The 17,162-nt window shown below is 35.3% G+C and overlaps 2 protein-coding genes and 1 long non-coding RNA gene across 5 annotated transcripts in view; 2 read left to right on the top strand and 1 right to left on the bottom strand.

Annotated features, from left to right (window-relative positions):
* adka (adenosine kinase a) overlaps positions 1-10,855 on the top strand; it is a gene marked incomplete at its 5' end in the record, with an annotated part of 289,242 nt that extends 278,387 nt beyond the window's left edge. For both annotated transcript variants that reach the window (NM_212791.2, NM_001272084.1), the window contains 2 exon segments: positions 3,466-3,552; positions 9,302-10,855. In NM_212791.2, coding sequence (NP_997956.1) covers positions 3,466-3,552; positions 9,302-9,426 — 212 coding nt within the window. In that variant the 3' untranslated portion in view covers positions 9,427-10,855.
* The window catches only part of kat6b (K(lysine) acetyltransferase 6B), a 50,147-nt gene continuing 42,414 nt past the window's right edge, over positions 9,430-17,162 (top strand). For both annotated transcript variants that reach the window (XM_087279364.1, XM_087279358.1), the window contains exon 1: positions 9,430-11,049. The gene's annotated coding sequence lies outside the window, so the exon portion shown is untranslated. The remainder of the gene's footprint in view (positions 11,050-17,162) is intronic.
* On the bottom strand, positions 10,509-16,344 carry LOC147841071 (uncharacterized). Its single transcript, XR_015505984.1, has 2 exons — positions 16,155-16,344; positions 10,509-11,155 (listed from the first exon to the last, which is right to left on the bottom strand). It is a non-coding gene; the product is annotated as an uncharacterized LOC147841071 (long non-coding RNA).

The raw sequence follows: 17,162 nt of genomic DNA, 5'->3' as shown, positions 1-17,162 counted from the left end.
TTTTTGGATAGTCTACAAAACAAACCATCATCATACAATAATTTGACTAATTACCCTAACCTGCCTAGTGCACCTTATTACCCTAGTTAAGCCTTTAAATGTCACTTTAAGCTGTATAGAAGTGTCTTGAAAAATTTCAAGTAAAATATTATTTACTGTCATCATGACAAAGACAAAATAAATCTGTTATTAGAAATAGGTTTTTAAAACTATTATGCTTAGAAATGTGCTGAAACAATCTTCCCTCCATTAAACAGAAATTGGGGAAAAAAATAAACAGGGGTGCTAGTAATACAGGGGGCTAATAATTCTGACTTCAACTATATATATATATATATATATATATATATATATATATATATATATATATATATATATATATATATATATATATATATATATATATATATATATATATGTGGGTGCCTGTGTGCGTGTGTGTGTGTGTGTGCGCGCAAATTCACCCAGCCCTATGTTGAACATTTTATTAATTAATTTTGAATTATAGTATATTATAATAGCTGTAATAGCTTATTGTGAGGACAGATTTATTCAAACATGCAGGCATCACTAATAGATGTAATGTAAATGTAATTTTTAATGTAATCAGTAAAAATGTAATGAATATTTAATAAAGTACATATATTTACAAAGTGCTATCTTTCTCACTGACTCACAAAATATGAACAGTTAATTACTTCCCTAAGGTACATGTGACATTGTTTATGAGTAGTTTTATTGATGCCTTTAAGCGGTTAGATGGATTGAGTGCTTACACGAGACATGATTTTGCTCTGTATCTTTCAGCATTGCTTCTAATATTTATTGATGCTTCTTTAGTGCTATAACGTATAGTAAAGGAAGGAGAGAATATCAGTTCAAGTGAGCTTGATAAGTGCCACATAATCATAATACTTGGGAATAATTTTCACTGTAGTTTAGTACTGCTTTAAAGCATCAGGCACAATGTTCATGACTAGGACCGATCACTCTTTATTTTGATGGTCTGTTTGTTGAATTTAAGCTACATTGCATCTACATGCCAACTAATTCTCATTAGATTATAAGTAGACTGTTAGGTTGGGATCAGGGTTAGGGTTAGTGTAAGTTGACATGTATTTGCAAAGTTTCTTATAAGCAGTTAAATGTCTGTTGAAGGAGCAGTATCAGCAGATATTAAGCAGACAGTCTATTGACACTCAAATGGACCATTAAAATAGTGTTACCCCAGGGCCCCCACTTACCTCGCACAGATGAGTGGGCTTGACAAACCAACTGTAGAAAGCACAATCTTTCATCTCTTTGACACTTGAACTGATTTTCACCAGTTTTGCACATTCAAACCAGACACGTTCCTACAATCAGAATCAAAAATAAAACTCTGTACATTTATGAAGTGTGCTTCACACTGGTGAGTGGGCTTGACAAACCACACTTTTCTCTCGATTTAAAAAAATAAATCACTCACACTTACTCCTAATTCTCTGAGCACCAACAGTTGCTTTGTATAATTAGAATGTCTTGTGCGTATTGTGTCTTATTGAATCACTAAATGCCTCCTCAATTGTAAGTCACTTTGGACAAAAACGTCTGCTAAATGAGTAAATTTGAATGTAAATATTGTAATTGAGCTGCTACTACACAATGGAAAACACCCCATACTATGCAGATGAGTCATACAATGCAGTGCAAAAGCACAATTAGTATATTGTTTGGTTCGGGTTAGTAGAATAGGTTAAAATTAGCTTGAAACTGTATATAGTCAACATGATGACTAGATATGTTATGCCTCGTTTCAACTGCGTGGTTCAGAAAAGTACAGTACAGTTTGGTACGGGTCACCCTGATCAGGGTTGCATTTGCACTGCCAAATATACCCTTATTTAATAAGTGTGGTGTATGCCATAAAGTTGTGATTGTGATTCTCACTCAAAGAAGAAAGGCATATGGACAGTTCACTCATTGCGTCTTTTGTTAACTAATGTTCATAATGTTCAAATACATCTATATGGCAAATATGCAATTAAAAAAGGAAATTGGTACACATTGTGCTTTCCACAGATTTGGGTGCAGCACAAGAAATTAACAAGTTTTGTTTGAGCATGGTTGATTGCTGCCCACCAACATTGTATTATCATGTTGTTGTGTTTAAGTTGTGTATTTAAAAATAGCACTTTCTGTGTTGTTGTTGTTCACTTTTCTTGCTGCAACCTCTGGTGACGATTCTAAACCAATCTCTGGTGACACTATAAACCAACAGCATTAAGCCGTGAATATAGCTCCACCATTTTGGTACTGTAAAATGTAACTAAATACCCTTAAATAGGGTGCCAAAAAAGTGGTACAGTTCGCAATTTTAGTATTTGTGGTAGTGCTAAAAAATTTCATGCCTACTGTTCTGTACTGTACCGAAGTGCACTACTGAGTGGAAACAGGCCATTAGTAAACCCAATAACTAATTTGTATTATTATAGTTCTCTGTAAAAGTGCATTGGATTCAATTATGTTAATCTAATTGTATACCAGATGTGACTGCAATTGTCATGTCGTGTTTTTATTTTTCCAGCTTGACTGTGTGGCATGTGGTAATAGCGGCTGCAGTCGGCACCCACCAGGTGCTCTTGAAGGCAGCAGTAGCTCAGTTTCAGATGGCAAATTGCAGTGCTGGATTGTGTTGCCAGACTTGCCACATGTGGAATTTTCTGAACACCCTCAAGAATCTAATATCAGGTTTTCTGAAGTGCTCTTCTTACTGCAAAGCAAAGTTATATCAGCCTTATTCAACCCTAATGGAGCCTAATGGCATGAATAAAACACAAGCGTATGGCAGAAGGCATTCGAGAGGGAACCGCGGGACAGTTAATGCATTATTTTAGCCCGAAAGGGGACAGATCATTCAGACTGAATGCTGAAAATAGACTGACGCCGTCTTTCAAATGCTATTTTTGAGAGCTGATTCATTTCTCCACAAGAATTGCGGTGCTGAAGAACCGCCAAATGATATAATTGCCTCTCCTTGAGTTCAAGGCCCAAGCAGGGCTCTTACAGCTCATCCAGTGAAAATGGCACATCCCTCTGTTCATTTCTGCATGTCTTAAGGGAACTTCTCCATCTTTTCATGATGCTAAGTTGGTTCTTGTCTCTGCTGTGTCATGGATGATTAGCATCATGCTAACTAGATTTGTTTGTAAAGGAGACATACGCAGAAAACAAGGCGTGTGAGCTCTCGAAACAGTGATGTTTTTTTATTTTTGCGGCTTTGAATCTATGCTTGACACTGTTGAAAAATGAAAAAGTTCTTTGAGCTTCTAAGGAAACTATACAGTCTTTTATATAAAAAAGACCATATTTGACAGTAGAAAGTCTCACACGTCTACCAAACAGCCGGTCTGTAAATGAGGCTCATTTTTCAGCTCTACAATAGTTTAACAAGCTCACACTTACCGTGGACCATCTTTTCCACAGGTGACAAGGTGGAGACTTTCCCTGTCCTGGAGATCGACCAGAGCGAGATAGTGGACACCAATGGGGCTGGAGACGCTTTTGTTGGAGGTACTGTACTACTAAAACTATGGTATTCTTTCTTGTCTGGTTTATACTCGAGGGGTACGCTTGTTAGCTTGAGTGCACGCAGCGAATGTGACGTCATCGCAGAGTTTGCGGATGTTTACTTTGGGTGCGCGTGACATGATTTCGGCTGGCGGTGCGCATGGTATTTTTTGAGACTCGAGCTAACAGTGCGCGCGGCGCCGCATTTGATTTAAGTTCATTATGAAACACTCTGAAAAGATTTAGTCAGAAACAGTACAACAGTACAGACATCTTTATGATCCAAGATCATAGAGATAACCTAATGATCAATCATTCTTGACTAGAAATTGAAACAGCTGTGGGAAAAGAAAACGTTTTTGTTAAAAGGTTTTGAAAAACCTGAAGGATACGTTTGTTAAAACTGAAAGAGATCATGGCAAAAGTTGAGACCCAGGTACACAATTACAGAATATGTTTTTCCACTAGTCACTGGTTTTACACTGATGATGTATATAGTTGAATTTTGAATTTAAAACAATTTAATAGTTACAAAACTATAAATAAGGTACAAATTATTCATTTGATAACAGAAAAAAGCAGTCTTTGAACCAATCGGTTTACAATATACTGTTTTTCTAGGCTTTACTGGTGATAATGGTCAGGAATGTTGGACCATTATTGCCTTTTTAGCATAAGTACAGGACAGAAACTAACCAGACAGTAATGTGTGAATTGTGGAGCAGGCTAAATAAAATAAAAACATCAGTATTTTATTTAGTAAGTGAACTTTTCTTTTTTTTGCTTTTATTCTTGCCATAATAAAATATATTTGTAGAGCAACCCATCCCCTTTTATTAATATTTTAATAAATTTAAAAGGTAAAACTGTCCGAGATATGAACGAAAGCAAGTGATGCATCAAAGTTTGATCTTAAAAAAATCTTAAATGGTTATAAAAATACTTATCATTAAAATAATTTATAAAAACAATAAAAATAATTAGTTTAAAAGTATTGAATGATATTAATGAAATGACGTAGTTTCGGAAACTTCCTACTTCTCTATTTATCTGTCTGTCTTTACAGTCAGTTTCTTTTGACCCCCCCTTGCCATTTAAAAAAATATCACAACGTTGAACACGTCGAGTATAAAAGCCTCGTCCGTTTTGCGACGTGCGCGCACAGTCAGCACAGATACGTGATGCGGCGCCAGGCAAAAGCATAAATCCAGCTTCAACCTACACTGGTCTCAGGGTTCGGTTACGATTATCATGCCATCAATTCGGTTCAATTAAATATCTTGGTGCACAATTCTTTCCAAACACAATTTCATACTTTACTTCGCAGCACAATAATTTTTGTATAAATTTTTTTTTTGTATTTAATTTTGTCCTTTATACAAACAGTCGGATATATGAACCGTACTTTTATTTTCACCTGCTCAAAGAAAAAACACTTTTTGAATGCATTAAACAAAACTTAATTATATACACTGAACAACATGAGCATTTATAGCAAATAAACTAATGTAAATAACCCTCTTGCTTTTCGAGCATTGTCAAGCGAGTTGTTAAACGCCTTTGATTGGTCACACGCTCAACAAAAAGGGCAGCGATTGGCTGCAAGGTTTTGGGGCTGTACACTGATAGTGACACTGACAAACGAAAGCAGCGATCACAGCTGATCCATGATAGATGCAGTGGAGAAAACTCACTCTGAAGACACGCTTATGTGTGGATTCACAAGCATCACTATAACCGCTGAAAGGAGAGGAAATGTCATGACAGCAGGTCAAAGGAGCCACAGAGAGAGAGAAAGAGAAAGAAATGGAGTTTACCTTCATTTTCTCAATCGCAGTGAAATATGGGCTTTTGCTTTAAGTTCAGTTTAAGTGAATGACTGTCCAGCAAATGCACGCAGTGAATTGTGCTGAGTTTTTGAATTTTAATTATTCGCACTCATCTCCCTCGCCATAGTATTCTACGGCGACATACACATAGGAGATAAATGCAAATGATGTCAGTACATAATGTAACAAATTACATAACGAAATGTTCCCGTCTGCATTGCGATGCACTAAAGAAACAATTAATTTTGACACCCTTATTAAACAGGAGAGCATAGTGCAAGCAACGCCAAGGTTGTGGGTTCAATTCCCAGGGAAAAGTAAGAACTGGTCAAAATTGTACTTTCAGTGCAGTGTGAATCACTTTGGAGAAAAGTATCTGCCAAATGGTTAAATCATTTCCTCGCCTTCATATCACCCTCAACCTGTGACTTCTCATTTTTCTCTGGAACTGATGATGATTACTGGTTTTCGTGCATACAATGAAAACCAGCGCAAAACAACATTTGAACTCTATTGACTTCTATTGATTGTATTGCCAAAAAGCGATGAGACATTTTTCAAAATATTTTCTTTTGTATTCGACAGAAGAAATTCCAGTTGGCACATAAACGGACTGAATTGTTGTAACAGGTGTGTTTGACTCAGACTAGTCCTAGACAGAATGTGTTTGAAAAATCGCTTTTACATTTAGATTTGATTGTTTGGCAGATGCTTTTGTTCAAAGAGATTCTCAAATGAGGACAATAGAAGTGATCAAAGCAACAAAATAGAAGAAATTGTGCAAGTAATCTAACACCGCACAGATAGCAAAGTGTACCAAATTCACCTGTACCACATGTCTTTGGACTCATTATCATTACATTGTAAAAATTATTAAAAATAATTAAATGCCTGTTGCTGGTGTTATTGTAATTATTATTATTAATAATAATATAAATAATAATACATTTAAAAAAACATATTTAAAAAAGACTGATAGCAATAACCCATATATTATTTGTTATTAAAGGGCACCCATGATGAAAATTTTATTTTTGTAATCTGTTTGGACAGAACTGTGTGTAGGTATTGTGTCCACAGTCATATTGGGATGATATAAAGAAATAAGTCTCTTTTTTTAAATTTCCTGGCGTTAAAATGGGATCCAAATCCCTCCAATTTTTAGGCCGACCGCAACGTAAAATAGTAGTGCGGTTTCCCCGCCAACCAAATTGATTGATAGCCATGTATGAACATGTCTCTATAGTAATGTATATAATCATATAAACAAGACAGGACATGCGCAAAGCAACTGGGATTAAAAGATCTGTTCGGCTATCTGTGATCATCAATCATTATCAAATGTGATCAAAAATTAGTTTTACAAGTTTAAAATGTTTTGAGAACAATGCATGTTTGTAATGAATTACAGCGGTTTTACCGTATTTGCTTTAACACCACAGCCACATGTTAATACAATTCTAAAAGAAGACTATTCAATCCAGGTTTGTGGCTGTTAAATCAGGTTTATTTTTAACTTTAACACAACGGATATCCATACAGCAGTGAATATTAATGTGTATCCTGTCACATTTGCCATGCAAAAACAGTGCAAAGTTAAACGCACTTGCTGCGTGTGCGTGAACTTTGTTACGACATTGTGTGTGACTCATCGTTGCAGAAAGGCTTGAATTAAGTCCACAACATTCATTCATTCATTTTCTTGTTGGCTCATTCCCTTTATTAATCCGGGTTCTCCACAGCGGAATGAACCGCCAACTTATCCAGCACATTTTTATGCAGTGGATGCCCTTCCAGCCGCAACCCATCCCTGGGAAACATTCACACACACATTCACACACACATACACTACGGACAACTTAGCCTACCCAATTCACCTGTACTGCATGTCTTTGGACTGTGGGGGAAAATGGAGCACCCGGAGGAAACCCACGCAAATGCAGGGAGAACATGCAAACTCCACACAGAAATGCCAACTGAGCCGAGGATCGAACCAGCGACCCAGCAACCTTGCTGTGAGGTGACAGCACTACCTACTGCGCCACTGCGTCGCCACAAGTCCAAAACAAAAATATCAAATAATCATTGGGAAAGTTCTTACTGTAGTTTTTTTCCACAAATGTTACATGAGATCTGCTTTTTTCATGTATGTCACTGTGCTGTTTATCTGACACAGCTGAGGTGAAGATTGAGGCACACTCTGACAGGCACATGGGAATGGTAAGCGGGGAGAACTAGCATTAAAGGCACAGGCAACAACAACAGCTACAATGTTGTTCAGAGCAGAAAATTCCAATATTCTGAAAGGTATAATAAATAATCTGATGGGTATTTTGAGCTGAAACTTTTCAGACACATTCTGGAGACACTAATGATTTCTCTTAAATCTTGAAAAAGGGGTCAAATTAGGTGCCCTTTAATGAATATTTATTCAAACATAATTCAGACAAAGAAAAAAGCTTGTAAATAACTATTTATGTAAAGAAGTCATATTAATCATAATAAATGGTTTAACATTCACATTATTATTATTATTATTATTATTATTATTATTATTATTAATAAATATGCATTCAGACATTTAATTATTATTTTAAACCTTTTAGCATCTCTGGAAAATTTTTGATTAAACCCAAATATTTTTTTTGTTGTGGTTGTTGGTATTATTATTATTATTATTATTATTATTATTATTATTATTATTATTATTATTATTGTTATTATTATTATTATTATTATTATTATTATTATATTCAAACAAACATTAAGACATTATTCTAAAGGTTTTTGGCCTCTGCAACACCTAGGCTTATGAAACTAATAATTAACAATAATTCACATATAATTTACAGCTGAAAGAAATTCCAGGCAGCACACAAATGGCCTGAATTGTTGAAACAGGTGTCCCAGACTCAGACTTGTGCTAGACGAAAGTATGTTCGATGGAAAATCACTATTGACAAGACAATTTAATCCAGGATTAGGTTTGATCTGTAACCTCTGGGAAACGGGATCGTGATGCAAGAGCTCTGACACACGATGCTTATTTATTCCCCGCACAGCTGCTCCGGAATGACAATTTGCAGACGGATTCTGGTTATACTTCATTTCGTCACACAAAAAGCCGCCAATGTCCCATTGTACTATTTAACCCCAGATAACACAGTTAAGGGGGAAATAGATCGCTTTCGTGATGGATTAGTGGAGTTTCCAGACTCCCCGCAGCCGTTATCTTTAATCTGCGGGTTTTGCTAATAACCGCGCGTCTACTCCGATCTCAACTGTGAAGTCATCCATCAAATGCGTAAAGCACAACGCTGTTTGGCTCCATGTGTAAAGCAAAAATATCAATGTTGATCACTGGCTCTGCGTAATTCATCTTCATACGCCGCCTCTTACTCGGCCCTCTGCTTTTCAAAGGCCACAAGCCTGACTTGCTAACATGTCTTTCTGTAGCTCTTCCAGGACAACCTTGCGACTAATAGAGCTGTGAGCGTGTTTGCTCAAACGTCGTATTGATTTTTTAACTCCTTTATCCGTTCCAACAAGAGGTTGGAGGCCAGCGCTCCGGCACGTTGGAAAATGAATCTGCCAGCTGTTTTTCAATGCAGCAGAGAGCAGAGATCTAGGTGGGAGGGTTCAGAGCCCGAGGGCAGCTGGAGGATTTCTGTATCGCACAGCATTAAAGCATCACCTTTCCCCTCCTTAAGCCTGATTTCCTTAATTTTTTAAAAGAAACTACAGGCAACCAAATCGATTTTCTAGGCTAAAAGTCTCCGACATATGTTTATATATGTGTGTGTGTGTTTACGCGCTTGGATGTGTGTTCATGTATGCATTCATTAAACATATGCTTACGTGCGTGTGTTTCTGCACGCTTTCTGATTGGGATGAAATCTGTTCTGTGTTTGAATTGTGCGCAGGTTTCCTGTCTCAGCTGGTACAGGATAAGACCTTTGAGCAGTGCATCCGCGCTGGACACTACGCTGCTAACGTCATCATTCGCCACGCGGGCTGCACATTCCCAGAAAAGCCAGACTTCCACTGACGGGCCGATGAGAGACCGGAAGATTTGGCCGCACAAGTGTTTTATAGGACTAATGCCTTTCTTTTTTTCTCTTTTTTTAATTGACTTTTTATCTTCTTTTCCTCTTTCCTCTCTTGTTCACTGCCTGCTGCCTTCCGTGCCTCGTGGGTTTTTTCTGTCTCACGGCTTGATGCGATCACAGAGATGTTTTTCACATTTCAACTGTTTACAAAAGAGGCAAAAAGAGGAATTTTTGTGATGAAAGTGTTGATTTGTTTTTAATGAGTCCATTTTAGTATTGCAGTTAAAGATCATGGTCAGAACGTATGAAAGCTACTTTCTGCCATTGGAATAAAATATATAAAATTTTGTTGTGACTTTTCTTCTTACAATTCTGAGATAAAATTGCAAGAATATATTTTATTCTGGTTGATTACTCAGATTCTTGCAAAAACAAAAAAAAAACTTTCTATATAAACTTAATTGAAATAAAGAATATAAACTCCCAAAAATTGGCAATTCAGAATGAAAGTATTTAAAATTGTGAGATACAAACTCTTGACTTCTTTCGGTCATGCTGTATATCTCTCAATTCAGTTTTTCTGAGAATTGTAAGTTTTTCTGAGACTTGCAAATCTCACAGTTCTGACTTTTTCTCAGAATTGCAACTTGTCGTGACAAATTTAACAGTTCTTTCAACCAATTGTGAGTTTACACCTCTTCAAGTAAAAAGAAAGCAGAATTGCGGCAAGAAATCATTTGCATGAAAAAAGCCAGCCAATAAACTGGTTATTGCAAGAAATAGTCACAATTCTAACAGAAAAATCTAAAGTACAATACAAATTGGAAGAAAAAAAGTTTAAGTTAAACTCCAAATTGCAAAAAAGCTCGCAATTCTGAGAAAATAAATACATAAAAAAACATACATACAAACTCATATGTACAAAGAATTTCAAAATAAATATAGTTCCAATATGTTCAGTCTCACAATGTTGACTGTCACAGAATTCACTTTTTTTTTTTGCAATGTACTTTCAGGTAAATAAAAAAGTTAAGTATGAGACAAACAAAAAATTGCATTGAGTTGAGTCACAATTACCATATTTTTATATTATTTTCATTTGTTTGATCCTATGGCAGAAACAGGCGTCTGTATTTTAAGATGTGACTGTTTGCTTACATAATTACCTTAATCATATGGTGAGACTGCTTTAAAAACTGATACGTAAATTACAAACATTGATTACAGTTGCCAGATGAATGATATGAACTTTAACGAAATCAAAGGCTTGTTTTATCTCAGAGGAATTTTGTTGGCCAGTCCTGCTGTTGTAAACCAAATGTAATTGTGAAAAGCACACTCGAATGTGTCACGATCAAAGAAATCTGTTGTTGTGTGAGCATAACCTCTGCCAAAATAAGAATAAAAGAGCCTGTATTACTGCTGTCACTTTCATTCTCTTCCTTGCATTATTGCTTATGAAAAATGAGTGTTTTATTGCTTGAATTGGGATTCTAATGTGTGTTTTTGGTCCAACAGAGAAGCGGGACTCCACTATTGGCCTGTTTTACTCACCTGTGTGTTCTTTTGGATGGTTAGAAAAAGCCTCCAGCTTCTTCCTGTCCCGTTGATGACAGTAGCAGGTCTGCATGGGTTCATCTCTGTGATTTGGCATGAAGAGTAGCTATTGTGAGCATCATTAGAGAGACTGAAGGTACAGCTGCCCTTTTGTCACAGTGGATCCGGGTTCTGTCAATGACACACACATTGGCATCACCAAGCACATGGTTTAAAACAACCCGCTAGTCTGCGAAATCCTTAATGACAGCGAAGGACAAAGTCCTTGAGCACTATTTCACATTTTCAGCTCTCGCACATGGTCATACTGGTGTTTTTTCCACTTCTCTAATCCTCCCGCTGTGGGTTTTACAATGATGCTGGGTGCTTTTAAGACCTGCGAAAGTTGCCTGAGAGGTTTATAAAAAAGTAAGTTGATTCACAGGTGTCTTGCTTTCATACAACATTTCAGACCAAGCTCTGGGCCAAGTCACTTTTTGATATATTTCAAAGTATATTATGTGTCTTTAACTACTATAACTCAAATGTCTTTTGGTACATGATAGAAACAGGTTTGTTGGTGAGTTATTTTTATAATGTGATCGTTTTAAGTATTAGGTTTTGGGTCAACAATATAATTACAGATGTATTTACAGAAATTAATTACAACTGTAATTATTTGCTAGTATAACTTAAAGGAACACTCATCTTTTATTGGAATATGGGTTCATTTTACAACTCCCCTAAAGTTAAAAAGTTAAGTTTTACCATTTTTGATCCATTCATCCAATCTCTTGGTCTGGTGAGAGCACTTTCATCTTAGCTTAGCATAAGTCATTGAATTAGATTAGACCATTAGCATCTCAGCATCACTTTAAAACTTTAAAATACCATTTGTCAGCAAGAGGATTTAATCATTTAAAATTAAAATGTGAACACTTGTCATTTTTTCTATTTTAATAACTGTGGGTGAGAATAAGTATGCTGAATGAGGTTGGAATTATTTTACCCATGTTTAACCATAGAAAATGGAGTATAACTTATTTGGTAATACTTTAGTGTACTGATGTACCATTAATAACTACACAGGGAGTTGTTTGCTGGTATATTTTAAATGAACACTCACCTTTGTTTGGAAAATAGGCTCATTTTAAACTCCCCTAAAGTTAAAAAGTTGAGTTTTACCTTTTTTTAATCCATTCAGCTGATCTCTTTGTCTGATAGGAGCACTTTTAGCTTAGCTTAGCATAAGTCATTATATCAGATTAGACCATTAGCATCTCAACATGCTAATGGTCTAATCTGACTATTAGCATGCCATTTTTAGCAAGAGGATTTAATCGTTTAAAATGAAATATGAACACTTCTGGGTGAAAATAAGTATTCTAAATGAGGGTGTAATTATGTTACCCATGTTTACTCATAGACATGGAGTATAACCTATTAGATAATAGAACACTGATCCATCATTACTAACTTCACAGGGAAAAAGACTAATGCAATGTTAACTATCTAGTAATTACTGTTAAGTAATAACTGTCTAGGGTGGCACGGTGGCTCGGTGCTTAGCACTGTCACCTTACAGAATGAAGGTTGCTGGTTCGAGTCCCGGCTGGACAAGTTGACATTTCTGTGTGGAGTTTTACATGTTCTCCCGGTGTTCAAGGAAGTATGTACTGGTATATTTTAAAGGAACACTATTTTTTTATTGGATAATGGGCTCGTTTTACAACTCCCCTAAAAAGTTTAAAAGTTAAGTTTTAACTTTTTTTTTTGATCCATTAAGCCGATCTCTTTGACTTTTGGGAGACTTTTTAGCTTAGCTTAGCATAAGTCATTGAATCTGATTAGACCATTTGCATCTTAACACACTCATCATTCCTTTGAAACTTTAAAAATGCTATTTGTCAGTAAGATGATTTAATTACTTAAAAATAAAAGTGAACCCATATTTTACCCATATTTAACCATAAAAAATGGAGTATAATTTATTAGGTAATACTTTAGTGTACTGATGTACCTTTAGTAACTACACAGGGAATTGTTTGCTGGTATTCTGAAGGAACTCACATTTTATTGGAAAATAAGCTCATTTTAAACTCCCCTAAAGTTAAAAATAGAGTTTTACCATTTTTTTTAATCAATTCAGCTGATTTCTTTGCCTGATAAGAGCATGTTAGTTTAGCCTAGCATAAGTCATTAGATCAGATTAGACCATTAGCATCTCAACATGCTCATCATTACTTTAAAACTTTAAAATGCCATTTGTGAGCAAGAGGATTTAACCGTTTGAAATAAAATATGAACATTTGTGGGTGAAAAAAAATATTCTAAATGAGGATAATAATTATTTCACCCATGTTTATCCATAGAACATGGATAAACATAGAACCTATTGTGTAATATTTTAGTGTACTGATTCATGACTAATAACTACACAAGGAACTATTTGCTGGTATATTGTAAAGGAACACTCATATTTTATTGGAAAATAGGCTCATTTTTTTAACTCTCCTAAAAAGTTTAAAAGTTAGGTTTTATCATTTTTTTAATCCGTTCAGCCAATCTCTTGTTGTGGTGGGAGCACTTTTAGCTTAGCTTAGCAAAGTCATTGAATCGGATTAGACCATTAGCATTTCAACATACTTATCATCACTTTAAAACTTTAAAATGCCATTTGTCAGCAAGAATATTTAATCATTTAAAATAAAATATGAACACTTGTTGTTTTATATATATTAAGAATAATTATGCTGAATGAGGATGGAAGTATTTTACCATAGACATGGAGTATAACCTATTGGGTAATATACTAAACCATCATTAATAACTAAACAGGGAAATTGACTAATGCAATATTAACTATCTAGTAATTACTGTTAAATAATTAGTACTTTAATAGTAATAATAGTCTAAAAATTAAAAAGTAATAACAGTACTGTTAAGAAGTCTCTAGTAATTACTATAAAGAAGTTGATTAATAGATTAGGAATATCTCACAGATGAAACTGGTATAATTCAATATTAACTAGTCAATAAATACTGTTTTTTCATTCTACCTAAAGAACTAATGAAAAAGTATCATAATTCATCCATAACTAATCAATAATTAGTAACACTGAAGTAATTACTAGTGAGTTACAATGCAAACTTTATTTTCTGCATATAGAGAATCGAATTCAAACATCTATATGCTATTAGGTTACCAATCGATGATGTAAAGAGTATTGTATATTTGTTCACAGTAGTGGTCAAAATAGTAATGTTTTGCAGTTTTGTCCTTTATTACTTATTTTTAATTATGAAACTTTCTAATTAGTTCCTAAGAAAGTAGTTATTGGCGGTGCAGTAGGCAGTGCTGTCGCCTCACAACAAGAAGGTCGCTGGTTTAAGCCTCTGCGTTTCTGTGCAGACTTTATGTTCAACACAGTCCAAAGACATGCTGTATAGGTGAATTGGATAGGCTAAATTGTCGGTAGTGTGTGTGGATGTTTCCCAGAGATGGAATACGGCTGGAAGGGCATCCGCTGCGTTAAAACAAGCTGGATAAGTTGGCGGTTCATTCCGCTGTGGCGACCCCGGATAAATAATGGGACTAAGCCGAAAATAAATTGAATAAATGAAAGTAGTTATTGGCTAGTTAAGTGAACTATCAGTGTCATATGTGGGCTATTCATTCGTTATTTATTAATCAGTTTTGTGACAGTTAACAGTAATTACTAGACAGTTAATATTGCTTTGGTTGTTTGTTCCAGCTTAGTTATTAATTAATGATGGATCAGTATTGTGAAGTGCTACCACACATTGTGGCACAAAATTGCATTCAGTCACACATTACAATAAGGTTCCATTAATTAATATTAATGTAATCATAAACATTTATAATAATGAACAATACTTGTGCAGTATTTATTAATCATAGTTTAACATTAGCGGTGAATTATTAAAATCCAAAGTCTTGCTTGTTAATATTAATGCAATAAGTAATTTTAAAAGGACTATATAGAAATCTGTATGTGTTATTCATTGTTTCTTCATGTTAGTAAATGTTTTAACTAGTTAAAACCTTATTGTAAAATGTTACCCATTTTAGGTATTGTCTTTAACTCATAATATTTATTATGTAATGTTTCTCTGAAAAAAATTACCATGACAAATTCCACTATTAGTTTTTTTTAATTATTATTTGATGCTTGAAACCCCTTTTTGTCTGTGTTTGATCCGTTTGTGTGTATGTAATACATTGTTCCAAATTATTCATTAAAATGTTAGTATAGAGTAATTAAAAACTTATTATTAAGTTGGTCTGAAAAGAGGGTGGCGCAGTAGGCAGTGCTGTCACCTCAATGCAAGATGGTCGCTGTGTGGGCTAAATTGTCCGTAGTGTGTGAGTGTGTGTGAATGAGTGTGTATGGATGTTTCCCAGCGCTAGTTGCAGCTGGAAGGGCATCCACTGCGTAAAACATGTGCTAGATAAGTTGGCGGTTCATTCTACTGTGCAACCCCGGATTAATAGCGCCACTAAGCCGAAAAGAAATGAATGAAGGGTCTGACATGTTTATTTATGCAAACAACTTGAAACTGGGTCTTTGGGGATTTTAAAATAATTCATTTGAATGGATAAAATCTATAATCACTGACATAAACAAAAAAAAAAAACAGCAGCATATGTTCTCAGTAAATGAATTCTAAGTTCTGTTATCTCATTAGAACTGCCAAATAGTATCATATTTACAGTTTATTTAAAGCAACAGATAAGACCGGCTACTGTATGACCTCATATAAAGTTTATACATTTCACAATGATTGATGCACAATATCCTTAATGCTATTTGATTTGGTTTGGTACACCGTAACAGCAAATAGTGTAATATTTCAATTATTTAAAAGGCAAAATAACATCCTGTTGGACATCTATCGAACAGTTGCATCTCTGTGTTTAGAAAAATAAACCATTATCTGGAAGGTCATCAGTTTTAGCTAATCTTCTCGCCCTACCGCTGTTATACACTTGTTCGAAGCACTTATCCTGACTGCATGTGAATATAAATGTGCCAGTGGTGGAAATATGCAAACATGAATAATTCCAACGTATCTGTGTAAACTAAACAAATGCACCTTCCCTTTTGGCATACAAATAAGTAACACTTGCGATAGCCAGTCTAAGGCTAAAAATAATGCCAGCGGTCACCTGAGAATCGGCAGGTAGCGTGTTATGATCCACTGCAGCAGATAACCAATAGGTTTAACTTCCAATAACCGCTCCAAAATGGTCCGAATTCAATACTAAAACGGCTGTGTGAGGATATTACCAAAATAAATAGTGTTAGAATATAACTCCCAGTAGCTCACCCTGTTCTGTAAATCAGGTTTCAGAAAGAGACAAGCCTTTGGTGTCAGATCACCTTGATCAGGCTTTGCTGGAGGCCAGTTTGAAGGCTTTTGCCAAACTGTAACCACATCCCGCATGGCTCAAGTTTTATTCAGTGTGCAATTTGTTTTCCTTTCAGGCACAGTAAAAAAGTAACATGTCCGTGGTTCAGATTGCCCTGCACTACACCAAATTTTCACTGCAGGGTAAAGTCATGTGCAGTCGAGAACTGTCAGGGGGTTTTGTCGCTAATTTTTTTCTTGTAAATGAAATGGCTTTGATTTACGCTGGTTGTGTTGCTCCAACTGTGGTGAAACACACTGAGCTGTATTTAATTGAGCCTGGTATTTATATTGAAAAACAAACATCAATTAAATGTGCAACACCTTCCGAGCAATTATAAAATCATATATAATTAAAACAGTGTGAAAGTTTTGTTATAATTACGCATATGTGCGTGCATTCGCATGATATTGATCTGGATAGGTGATATTAAAGGCGTAGTTCATCCAAAAAATGAAAACTTGGTGTTAATTTACTCACCCTCAGGCCATCCAAGATCTATGTGATACTTTTTTGTTCCTCAGTAGAATATTAAAGATGATTTTTAAATGAAACCAGGCTCCTTGGTGAGTCAATATTGGTACTTTGAGAGTAAAAGAATAAGTGTAAACTAATACCATGTGACTCCTGACAATATACTGACTTTTGCTCATCAAAAATGTTACTCACTTGCTCTTTTTTTTTTTTGAGTGTTTTTTTAAGCATATAACAAGTTGTAAATTGCAGTAGCTTGCATGTGTGTTTGAGTTCATGAATACACCAGTA

Source organism: Danio rerio, chromosome 13, assembly GCF_052040795.2.
Source record: "Danio rerio strain M-AB ecotype USA chromosome 13, GRCz13ab, whole genome shotgun sequence".
Taxonomy (NCBI): domain Eukaryota; kingdom Metazoa; phylum Chordata; class Actinopteri; order Cypriniformes; family Danionidae; genus Danio; species Danio rerio.
The sequence above is the reverse complement of the archived record's forward strand: the minus strand, read 5'-3'. Positions and strand labels throughout refer to the sequence as shown.